This window comes from Artibeus jamaicensis, unplaced genomic scaffold, assembly GCF_021234435.1.
Source record: "Artibeus jamaicensis isolate MK-2021 breed Jamaican fruit bat unplaced genomic scaffold, CSHL_Jam_final contig_332, whole genome shotgun sequence".
In the NCBI taxonomy this organism is placed as follows: Eukaryota; Metazoa; Chordata; class Mammalia; order Chiroptera; family Phyllostomidae; genus Artibeus; species Artibeus jamaicensis.
This window is the reverse complement of record NW_026521788.1, coordinates 16,389,342-16,408,543: the sequence shown is the minus strand read 5'-3', so window position 1 is coordinate 16,408,543 and position 19,202 is coordinate 16,389,342. Positions and strand designations below refer to the sequence as shown.

Genomic DNA, 19,202 nt, shown 5'->3' with positions numbered 1-19,202 from the left:
AAATGCAAAACACCTGTATTATTTGCGTAAGAAAGAGGCACTCAGAAGTAGAAGTTTACTTTTTTTTTTCAAATGCCTTTTAATTGAATTGTATCTCTTAGTCATTTAGATAATACCTTTTGTGGACCTTTTTGTTAACCTTCATGAGTTAACCTGACATGGTACTATTTGAAAAGAAATAGAGCATTTGATAAAGTTCAAAGATTAAAAGGGCTGCAAACGGTTCCAATGTTTTCTAGTTGACTAAAAACTAAACACAAAATACGAAAATGTTACATATTTCATGCCAGTGTCACAAAGTGGTAGGTATTTTATTTTTAGAGTCTAAATAAAATAGGGGCTCTTGAGTTACTTAAAAAGTTGAGTCACTTTTTAGGAAAAACTATGAATAGGACTTTATGAAATGATATTTGAGGAATTTAGTCTTGGTAAACGAAAATGTTAAATACCAACAGTAGTAACAACATAATGGGGGGACTACCTGTTTTAAAAGTGGAATTTCTAACCTAAATAAAAAGACTTTTCATGCATGTGTAGCACAATTAACTTAAAAGGTTAGCACTAGGACAGGAAAGGATCTTAGTGTGATTCGATTTTTTAATCATAACTACTGAACATTTACGTGGGAATGTAAGAACTATTTCATGTTTTAATTTAGGAAAGAGAATATTACAGTTTCACAGTGTGGATAGTATAGAAATAAGGTGTACTTTTAAATGCATATTCTCTTGGTTTTAGCTTACTTGTTTGTTAGGCTCCTCAATGAATCGAATCCAAATCTTTTTAAAGGAATTTCATAAATATATAAATTAACTCCTTAAAAGCCACTCTGAACTAACAATCTTAAAAAGGTTTTCCTTGGAGTATTTATTCCAATTAGAAAGACATTAGATTTAAGACATAAGAGAAGGGGGAAACACAACAGCTTTTGGATCTCCTGGGGATTTTTACTGTCTGCTTTGGTCACGTAAGTTAACCTTGTGGCAAGAATTTATTCATTTCATACAAGTAATTAAAAAACTGAGTTGGTTAATTCTATTTTTTAAACTTAAGATTCTTTTTGTAGTAAAGGAACTGTTTGTAAGATGGTACAATTTTTTTTTAATTTTTAGTTTCAGAACAGTATCAGGAATATAAAAAAGACACTTGGTTTCTTCTATACAGACTACTTCCATTTCGAAAGTGAGGGTGATAGTCATTTAGCAAAATGCATGCATAATACCTTTATTTCCTTCCTCTTCGTCTCCAGCCTTTCTCACTCCCTCCCCCACCTCAAGGTATGGTGAAACCCTTTATGTAAAAGATGAGTCTTTAAAATAATCAAATGAACATGGATTCTAACCCCCCTACCCGCTCTTTTTTAAGTAGTGGAGATCTGGAAAGACTTTACTGAAAGACGGGTTTTGTGTAATACTACTTACATCCCTGTTCTTTTCCTGCTCCCCTCCCCCATGCGGCTCTTAACTGAAGCTGCTGGATTTTTATTTGTGCTTTGGGTAGGGACAGGGGCGGGGGTGGGTAGTAAGTACATGGGGCGGAGTTAAAAGACCAGATGCATCCTGATCATTGAAAAATCCGTGATATGAGTGAGCTAAGAAACAAATTACACATATAAATTTTACCTGCTCTATTACTTAAAAAAATTTAAAGAGTTGGGGTAAATATGTTCTACCCAATTTACTTTTTCAGAAGCAATTTCTCCTTTAATGTTAGCAGACATTTTTATACACATGTATATTTAATTATATCTCTTATAAACTGGGGCTTAATATATTAGAATTTTTCCATCTTCTTTTATAAATCTACTCCTTTTTAATAAATATAAACTCTATTGTATGTATAAAAGCACTACTATTAATTGGTACCCTAAAACCATTATAATAATGACAGTAATACATTGTATATACCTTTCATGTTTTTAGGGTAAAAGCCAGAAAGTAACCATTAGAATTTTTTTTTCTCTCACCAGATTTTCAAACCCTTGGTTGAAAAAAGTATACCCAGTTCTATCACTGCGGTAGAATTCCTTGTAGATAAACAACTGGATTTTTTAACTGAAGATAGTGCCTTTCAGCCCTACCAGGTAAGAAATTTTAGGTTCCTTTTTAAAATTAATTATTCATTATCCTTCACTAATACTCAGACACTCCTTTAAATGCTCAATTCCAGCTAACATGGAGGTATGCAGGGAATGCAGTTCAGTGCATTGAATAAATTTTGATTATAGGATAAATGATTCATTTATTCAATCAACCAGTATATACCTGGAATTGATTATGAGCCATGCAGCATTCTGTCAATGGGAATACACAAATGAGCAAAAATAAAGCCCCTGCCATTAAAATAACATTCATTGTTAGAAAATAACTGGTTATATATTAGTATAAATTATCTTTGTCTTCAGCTCAAAAGTTAAGAATTGGGTGAATTAATGTAATTAAATGAGATTAGTGTTTATTACGTGCATATGTATCAGTAGTTTATTTTCTTTTTAAGTGGGCATATTCATTTAGATTGTCATTAATTGAATAGTTCAGATTCTAAATTTTAGGTCCTAATCATTGCAATTAAATACAAATACATTTAATTTGAAAAGCGTTTTGTAGTGGGGTTTTAGATTTAAATCATGTGAAGAAATGCATTGAAAGTTGTCAGGTAAATGTTTTAAATTTCTAATGAAGTTCTATCAGTTCATTTTTTTAAGAGTAAAGGTAAAATTTTCAAAGAAGTTTGGTTTTGTATATTTGGATTTTAGAGTAAATTAAATCTATATATTTTATAGGTTTCCACTGAAGGAAAGGGTAGGTGAACTATTTGATTTTTTTTTTTAATGGAGCTGAAAGTCAGTCCTGTTTTATTTCAGAATAGTTGCTATTTTTCAATAATAAAATGCAGAGGCTTCATTTCTATGGGAAGAACATGTGCTGGAGTTAATGAGCAGTGATTTATTGTGTGTAGGGCTATAATACTTAGGTAATTAATTATTTGCCTTTTCTATTAGATCTACCAAAATGAGATAGTCTTCTCAGTTAAATGTTATTTCCTATTATAACATCTACATACACGTGCTTTGGTCTTTTCACATTATTTTTCTTATTTCATCAAATGGCTTCATTTTTGTTCTGTTAGCTGTTGCTCTGTGTAGCCAAAAATTCATAGCAAGTCCCAGTTTAATAGTGGAGGTATTACAGCTTTTTCCTTGGGTTTTGTTTTGTTTTTAATTGTAAATGTTTAGCTTACTATATATGCCTTAACTGTAATTTATTTCTTTTAGTGGCAGTCAGACTAGGTGAGTCTGTAGCAAGCACTCTGGAAGTATCAGCTTGGATTTGATTTTGAGAAGTGAAATCATTATGTAGAAATTACTTTAAAAATAAGCCCTTTTGCTAGATGGCCTAATACTATACAACATGTTCATTTAAAATTGTAATAAGTGAAAGAATATTAATATTAACATTTCATAGGTCTGGGTTTTTAAAAATATTTTTAATCTACTTTAGCTTCTGATAATGTTATCATTTTATTAAAAATAAAAGTACAAGAGCTACTCTTAACTTGTTTTGGTGAATTGTATCATTATCTTTGTTGGTTAGCTGCTTACATTGCTCTGCTAGTATAGGTAAATAAGACCCCAAAGGGATGCTATATTTTCTAGAGGTAAAGTGATTCATTCACTTGACATTTTAACCATTTGTGTTTCAGAAATTATGTGACTTTGCAGCTTTTAGAAATTGGAAAGAATAAGAGCACTTTAGGATCTAACATATCATTAGAATTTATCAGTTTTAGGAGTAACAGTTTACAGTAGGGCTTTTTTGTATATGTTTTAATTTTTATATTTAGTATTTTTAATCAGATTTAAAAATCTATGTACATTATAGACTCATGCTGTAATGTTTTAAATAAAAATTTACTCCAGAGACCTAAGATGGTTCAGTCTAGTTTTTCAAAAATATTTAGTTAGATGAATTTGTTAAATATGGACACATTCTAGGTAAAGGAAACAATTTTAGAGTTAATATAATTAAAGTCTCTTTATCCCAGAATGCTTTTCTCTAACCAGTTGTCCAAACAGTACATTAAATTCCTTGGCATCTTAAACATGGCAGCTGTTACTGGCATAGATTTTTGTAAATAGTGTTTCAATGTATCTTAACCTTAGGGTAATCCCATATAAATCAGAAGGGTTTGGAGGAAATCGAACAAGTTTTATAAATGGTCTTCTTGAAGTTTTCCTATTTTCAACTTCATGAGACAGTTTCTTTTGAATACAGATGTTAATTGTCCATTAACAAAGGCCATTCCCAAAGAAGACTTTTCCTCATCACATTAAGTGTGATGAGGAAAAGTCTTCTTTGGGAATGGCCTTTGTGAATACAGTGATGAGCACACGTAAAAGTCATTGGCTTAAAAATTCCCACAAATGATGCTTTGCTGTAAATCTAATGAAATTTTTTTGTAGTGGGAATTTCCATCTGTCATCTTCCTGCTTGAGTTGTCAGCATTTTATTCTGTAGAAGTGTGCTCACTTTAGTTTATAGTTGCACAGTTCTATTTTTTAAAATATCAGAATGATAATGTCCTGTAAAGTAATGATTAGGAAACAGATGACTTGAAATTAACAGATATTTTCACTTTTAGGTCACTGATTTGAGTCTTACAATGATGTCTCTGAATGATTTCAATGCATTGAATATTAGATGGCATGTATTGTTAGTTAATTTAGCCAGGTTTTTAGGTGATATGTAGTTGGGGAATTTGCGATGCAGCCATCATAGTTTGTAGTTTTTAGTAATTTGGAAAGAAAGTTGGATGAACAGAAAAACCAAACCACCATTTTATAGACAGTAAAATCAATGCATATTAGCAACTGAAGCAGCATACCATGGCATTTTTACTTCTAGTTTTTCATTCCTCTGTACATAAATTAGTTTCTGCTTCCGCCTTTTAGATTTCCTGATAATTGCCTGGCTACAGTCGACTTTCTTTGAATAAAGGGGTAAGGGAAAAGAGAGGAGAAGTAGGAGAGAACTTCACAGATTCTACTGTCTTTTATCTAGCTGGGAAGAGAGAAGAAAAAAATAAAAGATGCCTTTTATAGTTTTGGGCTTGTTGTTTGAGTTATGGTTTCTTTAGTATTGTTGCTTTACTTTGGATAGTGATGACAGAAATTTTAAGAAATATTTCTATTTTAACCAAATTCATATAAAAACCATATCATAATGAACTTTTAGCATGATTTTGAAATCATTTTGTCCTGAATTTTGGCGACTGGCCATGCACACCTACAGTTTTCAGGTTCATTGCTTCATAAAGGATAATAGGAATTTTACATGACTGATAACCAATTATTTTGGGTTACTCTGCTTTATTTAGTCAAGTATTTGTTTCCCAGGGATTACAATCTTCTTTGCTTTTGAAAGATTTTATTTATTTACTCTTAGAGAGAGGGGAAATGAGGGAGAAAGAGGAGAGAAACATTGATGTGTGAGAGAACATTGATTGGTTGCCTCATGCACACGCCCAGCCAGGACCTGGTTGCAACTTGGACGTGGGCCATCACCAGGAATCAAACCAGTGACTTTATTATGCTTTGTGGGACATGCCCAAGCAGCTGAGCTACACTGGTTAGGGCCTCTTTGCTGTTAAAGGTAATAGAGGCATAAGTACAAAGGGCACTAGTTTAAAACCATTAGAAATTTGAAGCAGAATGTACCTGTTTAAAATTATACTTTACCTTACTGTGTTTTAAAAATTCATTGTAGTGAGGCATTTTCACTATAATAAGGTGGAATCATCCAAGACCTAAAGGAATGATGCTGTCTGAAGTTCTGGGTTATAATAAGCTGATAGATATACTTTGGAGATAAGACTATTAATACTACAGAGTATCATTATAGAATATAGGAATTGAACTACCTTACTAAACATTACATATAATGTTATTGTACTGTGAATTACTGATTGAAGGACAAAGAATGGGTGGAGCAAACCTTAGTATTTTCTTACTGCCTGCACTAAATATCACCTAGAGTTGAACAGAGAAGAGTCTTACATTATTTAGTTAATGCATGTGTCTGGACTGTTATCAGATCTACATATCTCATCATTCTGCAGTCCTTCAGTGAGAAAGTTCATTTTCCAGTTAGAATTCATTTTGATCCACAATTTTTCCCTCATTGATTATATAAACTTACTGGCTGTGATTTCAGAATATTCCTAAGATAGTTGTTGCTCAACACTTCTGGTTGATTTAAAATAGTTCAGTTGATTGCCTAGGATAAGTTACCAGTAGTTTATGGAGTGGAGTATAGCAGAGATAATATGTTATTTCCTTTTAAATTTTTATTATTGTCCTATGGAGTTTGGAATTCCTTCACAACAAAGCTGAGATAATATAAGATGAAATATAGCCCTCAATCAGCCAAGGTAAACAATTAACTGGTTGTTTGTTACTAGCCAAATGCTGTATTTTGAATTAAATATTTGACATAGGTGAGCCACTGACAAAAGTTTAAAAATCATGTTGGTAATAATTTGTCTTAAAAGCACATTTATTCCCCGGGGTACTGAGATGATACTGCTAATAGTTTACAGAAGGAAACAAACAGAACTTTGTGTTAGCATTATTTTGGTGGGTAGAATAGAGTTTTTCTTTACTGTCACTTCAGTTCATAGTAACAGATGTATCACTTCAGAGCATTTTAAAACTATAAAATTCCTATGGAGGAAATGGAAATTTGACCTGGTCCAGGATTTCTTGTGTAGTTAGGTAAATGTTTCTGTCCCATAATTCCTCTGATTTTTTTTCCTTTCTGGTATCAAATTGCTACTCTGTCATTAATTTTACTCAAAGTAAAATAGACTTCCAGAAACTACCCAGCAAACTTGCTGTTTTTTTTAATATAAAAATTAGTTTTCTTGTTTTTGCAATGATGGTTAAATTTGATATTAAGAGAGATGCATGGTAGGAATTTATAAGAAACACTGGAAGCACATCTTCTATTAGGACATGGGCATGGAACATACCTGTACCCCCATATGGCCTTAAATGAGAGCATCTGCATTGTAGTTGTGATAAGAGTATCAGACCCACAGCAGAGAAGAAGGGGTTAGATACTCTTGGTGTTCCACTGTTGACTCACTTGATTCTCTCCTAAAAAAGGAAGTCTTTAAGTGGAAATTTTATGCTTAGGCTGTACTTACCTTTGACTTACCTTTAAAATGTTTTAATGTCTGGCCTTGGAAACATCCCAACTGACTATTCATTTAACAGTTATTTAAATTCTGTGGTTTTCCCATTCACAACATCCTGCTAGTTGCTTAATGGTTTTTAAAAGTTCATGTCTTTTTTTAAGGAGTTTATTATAATCCATGACAAGAACTTGTATAAAAACAATTTCCTTGAATATTTTTATTTAAGCAGTCATGAAATACATAGTGGATTCTTCAAGAATACAAAGAAAGAAGTTGGTAAAGATTGAAATGGTTAAAGTCTGATGAAGGAGGTAAAAATTGAATGGAGATGAAAGTGAAAGATGGGGAAGCTGAGGCAGACATTTGACAGGAGAGAGAACACAGTGATGAGTGATCAGTTGTTTTAGGGGAAAGTAGGCATCAGCCTAGCTAGAGAACAGAGTTGGATTTTGAATGGTAGACATCATACTAGGTAAGTAAGTATTCTGGGGTCAGATAAAAAAGGGAAATGATTGCTGAGTGCAGTTACTAAATGGCTTTTATCTTGTAGGGCATATGAATCATTGGAAAATTTGAAGAGAATAACAAAATTTTCTACATACAGTGGCATCTGTTTTGTAATATAACAGAAGCAGCTAATTGATTGGGTCTTCACTAGAGTCATTCATCCTAGAGAATCATCAATCTAGCATAATTTTTAAGAGCGTGAATTTTGAAGCCAACTCACCTAAGACATGGTTTAAAATTCTAGCTTTTTTGTTAGTTTGTGACACTGGGAAAGCTTAAAGCATTCTAAATATAAATGAGTGGTTTCCTCATATATAAGATAACCATACTATCTTCCTCAGAGTTGTTATGAATAATAAATAAAATGATATATTAAAGATCTTATTAATTTGAACTCCTTTTGTACAGTACACTGCAACCATTGGTCATTACTCTGCCACCACTGGGCCTCTTACTTTTAACAATCTGTCTTGTCTCTGGAACTCGTTGTTCTCTCTGCAGCTGGTGCTAGATAAACTTTATCACTGTCATTTCAAGGTATGGTCAATGTAAAACAGAACAAGTCTTCATAGTGGTGTTCCTTCTTCTCTCTCCCCCTTTTAAGAAGTGTATTTAGATAAGATTCCATGATGACTTCTTAAACTATTATTTTAAGAAAATGATATTAGAAAAGATGCAGAACCCTATTGTGGTATTGTCTTCCACAAAACACCTTTTTTTCCCCACAGGGAAAAGCACAAGTTCAGTTTCCTGCTCCTAGTTATTTTTCTTTCAAAAAGTGTGATACTCAAGTAACAGAATTGTTTGGGGTGGTGGGGTTTTTTGTTTATATGATTTGTTTGTTTTTTGTTGGTTTGGCTTTGGGCTAATAGGTCATGTTGGATGAGTGCTGCCAGTTTGGAAGTCCTCTAAGCATTGAATAAAAAGATAACTGAATGACCTTTGAAGCTCCTTTCAGAGGATTTCAGAACACTTAGGGCCATAATTCTGTGGACTTTTACTCAAGGTGGAAAAAACAACCATTTCTGAGCAGTGTTAACTTACTCATGTTAAATTCCTACTTTAGTTTCGGGGATAAGACACATCAAACCTAAATCTAGGTTTATCTCAAAAGAGAAGACTATGGAGTTGGGCAGTGTCAGTGCAGGTCATAATTATGCAAAATTGTAGTAACAGGATTGTTTGGATTAATAGTGCTTAATGAGAGCTTTGTATTCTGTACTTTCATGTATCTATTTCTGAATTGTATTTTGGCAGAAGTTGGGCACATTTCTCACTTAATCCCTGAGCTTTTATATGCATCTCTCTTTTACTTTGCCTTCATATTAGCATTTGATTGAAGTTTAGAGGTGCCTTATTGCCATAAAGTCATTAAAAATGAGAAATGTGAGGTTGAAGGGTGACTGTGCCAAGAGTATAAAAAACAAAGGATCATAGCCGTAACTGTGAACTGACTGCTCGTGGATTATTGGCTTGGTAGGATCAGCATCTGTGGGGAGGCCTTGGCCTGGGGGTGGTCTAGAAGATGAGGCCAGAGCAGGAAGCTACTATTGTGTAGTACTTGGCCTTATTCCATCTCTAGTCAAAAGTGACAGCTTGCAATAGTGGAACCAAGCTGAAGCCTAAAAAGTAGAATGGACTATTAGAAAAGGGGAACCAGTAACTAAAACAGAGTCACTGTACTTCCTTATTTAAGTAGGCTTTTAAAAAATGTAAAGTTGCTACATCATGTTTTAATATTCAGTATTTTTTGCCCTGTACACTGTTTAAGTATTTCTTTTATCTCCCACCTGCCTGATTTTGTATAGCCATAATTTCAAAGGTAGTTATGAAGCATGAATATTAAGGTCCCATAAATCCAGTTATGTTGATTTACCCCAAATGCATATCTGCTGCCATTAAAAAGGGAGTTCTTCATTTGTAAAAATTGGTTGCAAAACTTGTGTGTTGAAAATGTATCCATGGAGTCCAGGAACATGTTATTTTGACTGAAATTTGGCCCCAGTATGAGCTGTTCTGCAATATTCAGATTAAAAACATTCATAAGTCACAGTCTGCAATAGTTCTCTCCTGGTACCAAATCTGTTATGATCATATGCTGAAAAGTCTGCCAGTCTCTTTTTAATTTTTTTGTGCCTGCTGTTATGAATTTAAAGTATGTGAAATTATGTTGTAGACACGAGATTCCAAATATTCTAAGCTATCCCTAGTTACTATTGAGAAAGATTTTCGGGTTTCTGCCACTCAAAATGGGTTCCTAATTTTTATTTATTCCATTTGCCCAAGTGCAAATTCTTACTTAAGAATAGTCACAATATTTAAAATCTCAAAATTAAAATTTTATTTCTTAGTTTATTAACATTTTACATTTGTAAAGTTTAACAATTTCAAAAGTATTTTTATGTTCATTATTTTAGTTAATTTTTATGCTAGCCTTATGGGCAAAAATAAATTGTATTACTATCTTAGCTTTGTGTAATGCTTTCAGGGTGTGTTAATTTTTTTTAAAGATTTTATTTATTCATTTTTAGAGAGAAGGGAAGAGAGGGAGAGAAACATCAATGTGTGGTTGCTTCTTATATGTTCTCTACTGGGGACCTGGTGCACAACCCAGACGTGTGCACTGACTGGGAATTGAACCAGTGACCCTTTTTTGGTTCACTGGTCCGCGCTCAATCCACTGAGCTACACCAGGCAGGGCGTGTCAGGGTGTATTAATTTATTTAATGCACACAAGTCTTTGAGAAGTATAATTTATAAGTGAAGAGGTAGCAGAAATAGAAACCCACTTACATGAGATTAAATTTGAAAAGAGTGTGGATATTATAAAGACTTAACAGGCAATTTCATGGATATCAGATATCCATAGCAGGAGCATACAACTAAACCTTATTCAAAATGGAATTAGGAACTACAAAGCCAGGAACTCAAGTCACATATTCTATTCCTTCTTACTCCCTTCCTCAATCTCCTTTCTGCAGATAGGTTTCTTTTGCTTACTCATAAGTTTTGCTTCTCATCATACTAGTTTCCATGTGACTTTTGTGTGTCTGTTTTGATTCTCCCATCTCCCTCTTCTTTTTCCCCTTATAAGATCTTTTAGATCTAATATTTGTGTTTTCCTAGTAAAAGCAGAGAATAGAGTGTAGAGGAATGGATGGCTTTGAAAGGAGAAGTAAGAAATACAAGGTAGGGAAAGAATTTATGATAGTAACTTGTACAGACAAAGAAAATGAGCTTTAGGGAAGTTGTGATTTGGCATCTCAGTTCACACAGCTAGTGGTAACCTAAACAGAACTTGAATGAAAAACTTGAGAATCCAAGATATTTCTACTATACCACACTGCCTTTGCAAGCTATTTATAAAATGGGAAGTGTCCCTTATTTACACATCATTCTTTTTTAATAATTTTATTTAGTTATTTTTCAAGTACAGTTTTTTGTCTATTTTTCCCGTCCCAGCCCCCCACCCCCACCCCATGCTCCCCACCTCCCTCCCATTTCCACCCCCCTTAGTTCTCGTCCCTGTGTCCTTCATATTTGTTCCTCCAAATCCCTCCCCTACACATCATTCTTTTGTTTGGCACTTTATTTTTCTCAGAATTGATGTCTTTCCTAAATATAAGATTAATTTTTCCCTTAATTTTATTGCCTGAACAATTTTCCTAGACTTTTCAAACACTGGCATCAAATTATATGCCAAAACTGTATCCTTTTCAAACTCATTTATTTGTTCCCTAGGCAGTAAATCCAAACAGATGAAGATGTTTTGCACTCTACGTATTTCCTCAGCAGCCTAGGGGTGGTTTTTTTTTTTTTTTTTCTATTTTGCATACAGGTATCTTGAAGTGTTCTAAATTTGTTTAAAAGTTAAAGTTGAAAAATAATTACTTTGTAATGAAGCCCTTTCAACCTGTAGATTTCTCTGAAATCTACAGTAAATCTTCCTAAGCTTCAGACTAAAGGCAAACATTAGGCCTTAGTAAAAAATAAGTGTTGGGGGCTGTTTTTGCTGTTGTTGGCTTTTTTCCCCCAGATATTGAGGGTCTCCTGTTTCATATTCAGGAAGACAAATACCCTTCCTTCGTAGAGCTTATAATCTAATGGGGGAAATACACATACAAAAATAGAACTCTAACTGTAGGGAAAATGTAGTTAAATAGCAGACACCAGGGAGGTATAAAGAATCCACCCTGGTTGTGTGAGAGATACAGAGGGGATATCTGTATTAAGTTGTCTCAGAATGAATATAATTTAGTTAAGCTACTAGGACAGCAGGACTGGTTATAAATACATGAAATCAAACAAATAAGCAGAATGTGAATTGTATGCTCCTCTTGCTGAAACCCTAACTATACCTTTCCAGTGAAGGTGGAATGGTGATGAGAAAAGGAGCCTTTGAAACCATTTTTAGTTGGGTTAGCCACCTGAGTGACCTCAACCTCCTTGTCTTCATGGAGTAATGAATAAAGGACATTTGTTGAAAAGATAAAAACCATGAAAGTAACCATTTAAGTATCAATTCTCACTGACTTTAAGTTGTACAACCATCACCACTTTCCATTTTCAGAACTTTTTCATCATCCTAACAGAAACTCTGTATTCATTAAAACAGTAACTATGCATAACTGCCCATTTCTCAATACACTCCTCCCCCCGCCCTTGGTAATCTCTGGTCTACTTTTTTGGTCTATATTTTCTTTCCTATTCTAGAGCTGCATGTAAATAGAATTATGCAATACTCGTTCTTTTTTCTTTTTTCTTTTTTGACTGGCTTATTACACTGACTATGTCCTGAAGTTTTACCCATGTTATATACCATGTCAGAATTTTCTTTCCTTTAAGGGCTGAATAATATTTCATTTTACATTTATACCACATTTTGTTTATCTCTTCATCTATTGGTGTGCATTTGGGTTGTTTCCACCTCTTGGCTGTTGCAAGACTGCTATGAGCATTGGTATACAAATACATGTTTGAGTCTTGCTTTTCAATTCTTACAGGTATACACACCTGAGAATGGAATTTCAGGAGCATTTAGAAATTTGTGTTTTTGAGGAAGATCCAAACTCTCTTCTGCAGTGTCTGTATCACTTAAATGCCTACCAACAGGGGTCCCAATATCTCAATATCTAAGAATACTTGTTGCTTTTTCTTTTTTTTTTGAAGATTTTATTTATTTTTAGAGAAGGGGGAAGGGAGGGAGAAAGAGAGAGAAACATCTCAATGTGCGGTTGCCTCTCATGCACCCCCAACTGGGGACCTGGCCAGCAACTCAAGAATGGGCCTTGACTGAGAATCAAACTGGTGACCCTGATTTGCAGGCCAACACTCAATCCATTGAGCCACACCAGCTAGGGCTATTTTCTCAATAATAGCCACCCTAAAGGGTGTGAAGTTCTCTGCCCATTCATAGTTGTTTTTCTGTTGTTGTTGTTGTTGACTTGTTTTATCAGTCTCTTATCAGATAGTTGCTTTGCAAATATTTTATCCCATTCTTTGGGGTTTTTTTTCCTCTCTTAATAATTCTTTTTTAAATACTTAATTCTTTACAGTTTCTTAATAGTTTATTTTTAAATCTTCACCCAAGGATATGGTTTTATTGATTTTAGATAGAGAGAAAGGGGGAGAAAGAGAGACAGACAGAACACCAATCAGTTGTCTCTTGTATACTCCCTGGCTGGGATCAAACCAGCAAGCTAGGTAGATGCCCTGACCAGGAATCAGACCTGTAACCTTATTGGTATACAGGGTGATGCTTCAATTACTGAGCCACTCGGCCAGGGCCTTAAAAGGTTGTTTTGTTTTTTTTTTGGGGGGGGGGGGGGGGGGGGGTCTGATTTACTTTTTTTTTTTTTACTTACAATATTTTTTTAAGTCTGATAAAGTCCAATTGACCATTTTTTTCTTTTGTTGTCTATGCTTATGGTATCATAGCTGAGAAATTATTACCAACTTCAATGCCATGAAAAATATCACCTAAGAGTGTCATAGTTTTTGTTCTTACATATGTTTAAGCTTCTGAACCATTTAAAATTAATTTTTCATATGGTTGTAAGGTAAGGATCCAACTTAGTTATTTTTCATGTGGATATCCAAGTTTCCAAAACCATATGTTGAAAAGATATATCTTTTCCCCATTGAATAGTCATGGCACCGCCCCTGTTGAAAATCAGTTGACCATTTATTCCAGAATTTTTTTTCTAAGCTCTATATTCTGTTTTAGTCTAATGTGTCTATTCTTATGCTGATACTACACTTTTAATTACTTGAGATACCACTTTGTTTCCCTTCTCTACAGTTGTATAATTTGTCCAAATGGTTGTTAACTCTAAAGGTATATTGTGTTAAAGTATACTATTCTGCTGAACTGTTAAATTTCTGAAGCACTTTGATCAGTCTTCGGAGTACAACTCCTGTTATGTAAATTAATAGACACAAGCCTGCCTTTTAGAGAAGTTGAGTTTTTGAGATTCAAAGAAAAAAGACCCAGTGGTTGTTGAACTATAACATAAAGGCCTTCATTTATTGCTATGTTCGCATCACTGTGCTAGGTAAAAGTCTCTTTCAAGTCAGGGAGAGATACTTAAGTACAATTATAGCAACATACTGAAAGTTCTAAAATAGAGGTATATTCATAGTGTTTTGTATTTTGTAATAAGTTGATGCGGTAATACTACATATTTGCCTGTTTTATTGTTTTTCTCAGAAGACAAGGGTTTAAAAGACGGGAAAAGATAAGGAAAGCTAACAGTGTTTCTGAATAGGGGGTTGTCTTGGGATTCTCTAGAGAAACAGAACCATTGAGATGTGTGTGCCAGTAAGCATTTGTGTTGAGAGAAAGGAAGTGGTCCCGAGTGGGGGCACAGAGGGGGGTAGTTTTTAGGGAATTCACTTATAATTTAGGGTGCTGGCAAATGTAAAATCTATAGGGCAGAGCAGCAGTCTGGAAATTCTGGCAACAGTGTAAAGGCTGTCTGGAGGCAGAATTTTTTCTCTTTGTGGGGCCTCATTCTTTTTTCTTGAGTCCTTCAACTGATTGGATGAAGCCCATGTACATTTTGGAGAGTAATCTGCTTTACTGAGTCTACTGACTGAAATGTTAATCACATCTAAAATAGACCTTAACAGTAACATCTAGACTGTGTGTGATGAAACAGCTAAATACCATAGCCTAGCAAAACTGACAAAAAATTAACAGTCACCTGTGACTACTGTTGAAATTTGATTCTTTGCTTTGTGGTGAATTGTAGGATGGTAAGCATCTCTGGCTTTAGCGTACTTAAGTGCCTATTGTCCTCTTCCCATTTGTTATGCTAAGGGTAAAACCATCCCCACACGTTTTTTCAGTGCCCCTGCTTTATTTAGAGCAATAAGACTGTAGATTAAGAAAACTGAAAAAGTGGAAGCACCCAATTGCTGCCAGCACCCTAAGTGTGAGAGAAAGTATTACATTGCTCTGAATGATACTAGTGCTCCATTTTCCTCTTAAAATCTCAATACTGTGATGTTTTCTTCTGGCTGTCTAGGATCCTTTACCAATTCAGGCTAATTCCAGATCAGATTTTTTGTATCACTCACACATTCTCTGAGGCCTTCAGACCAAGATATTTAATAAATGATTTAATTATAAATGGGTAACATGCTTTCATCATATTTGCACTTAAATAGGGATATTTATATATCTCAAATTTATAAGTGATGTAAGAAAATTTTTTAATCTAGTACTTTTCTAGATTTTTTGGGGGGTTAGGGAGCCCTGGGAGTTAGGTATTTTGCAGGGAAATAACAACATGTCATTGTTCCCAATTAACCCTTCTCCCCTCTACCATTTATGTAATAATCATTTTTTTGGAAATAGAAAATTCTGTACAACAGTTGAATAAAAAATCTAGATACATAAGTCTTCTCATGTACATGGGGGGTACCCAACAAAAATCGAAATTTATTTATTAAAAACTGTGTTTATTCTCACATGTTTAAACTTAAGTCACCTTCAGAGTACTCTCCACTTGAGGCAATACACCTATCAAGGACATTTTTTTCATTGCGTGGAACAGTTTTTGAACTTGACGATTTTGATGCCTTTTAGTGCTTCTGCTGCTTTTTTATTTCTTCTCTTCCATACTGGCAAAACATTTCCCTTTGAGGACTGTTTTCTTGGAAACAAAAGAAAGGTTGCTCAGGCAGATCTCATGAGTAGGGAGGGAGGGGCACAGAGGTCTTACTGGTTTTGGTGAAAAACTGCTGAACACTTAGGCCGTGTGTGGGCAGGTATGCTCATAAATCACCCATCATGAAATGGGCAGAAGCATTGAAAGAATCTTCAAAAGTTCACTGAAGCCAAATTCAGCCTCTCAAAACAACACCATTTGGTACACTGATACTGGTGGATGCCTAGAACACTCACTTAGCTGGAGAAGCCTGTACTTCAAGGGGCCCGCCCTCCAGAAGATGATTCCGGTTTGGGGGAACCCCTCTTGAATATATAATACAGCCTTAAAATTTAACAATATTTAAGACATTCAGTATGTGAACTTTCAAAATGTAGTACATACCTGAACCACCTCAGAAGGATGGGTTTATATTGTTTCTCCCCCCTGCATTCCTGTTTTTAAGCAATTAATTTTCATCACATACTAACAATTCCATCCAGTGTTTAACCAAGCCCATTGTTAAGAATTTTTCATAATGTTTATTGCATGGATGTTATGTCAGGCAAACTTGAATCACTTAGTAGCGTCTGACTGGCCTGTTGTTAGTGTTTGGAAGGACTGTGAGGCTCTGCTGTGGCCATGAGTGTGTAGTTAATGATATTGACTACCAACACTGTAAAGAAGAGGGCTGGGCTAGTAATTTGGTTTTTATTGTTTTTGGTCACACCCAAAGTATTCTTTTTCATTCTGTCTCATTCCATAAATAGGTATAAATAAACATTTATACTTAAATTTTTATTAATTCAATTTGGGTGATGACATGACTTGGGTAGCTGTCTCTGCCTTTTGCACCAGAACTCCAAGTACTTCAAAGTGTCTGAATTAGTGCTAATATAATTAAAAGCAAATAGTTTACAAACTAATCAAACTTAAAAACAGAAAAGAACCAAAATCAGCACCAACATTTAAAGAATAAGTTGCCATATTTTTTGATACTCTTTTTTAAGATATCTATTCATATTCATATTATGGTACATAGCACATAAATAAAATGTATCTTAGGAAATTTGGCTCTTTGTGGGGAGTCAAAAGTTCACATCTCTTAAAGATATCAGAACTTGGTAGTACAACAACAGGCCAACTTGGACTCAGATGCTGCGTTCAACTCTGCCGCTTACTGCCTGAAATTTTGGATAAGACATTCAACCACTTAGTGGTTTTTAATTTTTTTTCAACTATAAAATTTGGTATGTGATACCTGCCTCGTGATACTGTTGCCGTGGTCTATGAGATAGTGTATATGAAAGAACTTTATACCAGTTTCTGATAAAGAGAATGGATATAGTAGGATTTCAGAAATAAACAGGTCTGCTTGGATAAATCTCAGTTCATGATTTGTGTACTTCCAAGAAGCCCATTAGAAGTAATTGTTTTTGTAAACCCTGAGCAGATAAACTAGATGTCATTCACAGACTTTAGCACCTCAACAGTGTGTCATGGAATTGTTGAATTTTGTACATTTTTCCAGTTTTTTTTTTGTTGTTTTTTTCCCCCCAGCCAAGGTACTTCTTCCATTGTATGTTATTTCAACCATTTTTACCAGTACCTTTCCTCCCTTATACCTTTGCCTCTCTATAACTTCTGTCTTTAAAGTTCTTATCTTTGAAAGGTAATACTATTTTTTTTCATACCCTAAAAATGCCTTCCTCTTTATTGGGAGCCACTAGTCGCCACATGTGGCTATTTAAATTTAATTAAGTACAAGTAAATTTAGAAATTCATTTCCTTAGGCATTTTAAATGCTGAAATAACCATATGCGGTACAGTACAGATACATATAACATTTTTATCATTGCAGAAAAATGTTGGGAAGCCTTACCCTAAATGCTTAACAGTGCAGGAGAAAATTCCACCCATGTGTTTTGGTGTCATTCTGTTGTCTCCCATCTCAGCAGAGCCTTTAGTACCAGTTGGTATCACTTTCTATGCTCCTTTTGAGCTTCCACTTCCTAAAGGCGTTAATTCCAAATTCTCTACTCAGTTTCCTTCTTTTCTCTTAGTAGATGACCTTTCTCCTGTAGCACAACAGCACAAAGGAAATTGAGGTTACAAGCAGGAACCCCCTTAACTTCCTGTCCTTATACCTATTTTTGTGTCTTTCTTTATCTCTTTTTTTCTTGTCTCAGATGTATTCCTTTTTTCTATGATGACTAATTCAGTTTTACAGATATTTTATTGGGTACAGTTCCTAGGTACTTAAGGTATAGCCATAAACAAAACAAAACAAAAAATGTCTGCCTTTGTGTAGCTTACCTTTTAGCAAGAAGAGACAGAAAGCAGTCAAAGTAACTATTTTAGTATATTAGAAGACCATAAGTGCTACAGAGAAAAACAAAACCCAGTTGGAATTGTTAGCTGAGATAGAAAAATAGAAAGGCCCTAAAATGAAAACACTGAAAGACTAGCAGTGAGACAGCTATATGTAGATTAGTAAAAACTGCAGTAAGGTAATAAAGGTGAATAAGTTAGGGTTTTATAGGCTACTATAAAGACTGGGGGGTTTTTTTGTTCTGATTAAGATTAGAGTGTTAGCCTATGGAGTGAGTGGAAGAGTGGCATGATAACCTGCCCCAGTGCCCCCAGGTAATTTAAGACATAAAAGGATAAAATGAGTTCCCATGTGCCTACATCATCCAGCTTTCAAAATTACCAATGCATGCCTTATATTTCTCTTATCATACTATTCTTGTGTATCATTTTAAAGCAAATCCCACTAATTACATCATTTCATCACTAAATGTTTCTGTGTGTGTGCATAAATTTTAAGAGTATCTATATGTAGTTAGTTCTAATTATTTACATAGTCTTGTTCCAAAAAGTTACAAATTCTCAGCAACATGAGGACTGAACAAATTATAATGTCATGTTTACTAATTTGCTCCATCCTGTGTTACACAACTAATCTGACTTACAATAACAACACTTAACATTATTGCCAACTGTGTTATTGCTGAGAACAGTCTAAATTTTTTGTTGCAGGTTTTGTCTTGTTTTGTTTTGTTTTGTTTTTATATTTAGGATATATCCCTAGTGGGTTATATTCATTCGAGTTTTTTGTTTTATAGTCTTGGAAGTGTTCCTCTCTAGTCTTGTGTTTTGTCCTTGTGGTCTGGAAGCCATCTTCACAAGATATCTTGCTCCATGTACCATATCTGAAACTTATTGTTTGGTGTTTTTCTTTCTTTTAGGGTATAAATAGGTTCCTCAATTATTTGTACTGTAAAAAAGTAAAGGTAATCTCATTACATCTATTTATTCTCTTTCTTCACTTCTTAACTTTCA

At 34.3% G+C, this 19,202-nt stretch overlaps 1 protein-coding gene across 5 annotated transcripts in view; it reads left to right on the top strand.

Moving 5' to 3' along the window:
* Positions 1-19,202, top strand: part of JMJD1C (jumonji domain containing 1C) — a 311,987-nt gene that overhangs the window by 220,616 nt on the left and 72,169 nt on the right. For all 5 annotated transcript variants that reach the window (XM_037158683.2, XM_037158682.2, XM_053664018.1 and 2 more), the window contains one exon: positions 1,970-2,083. In XM_037158683.2, the coding sequence (XP_037014578.2) occupies positions 1,970-2,083 (114 nt within the window). The remainder of the gene's footprint in view (positions 1-1,969; positions 2,084-19,202) is intronic.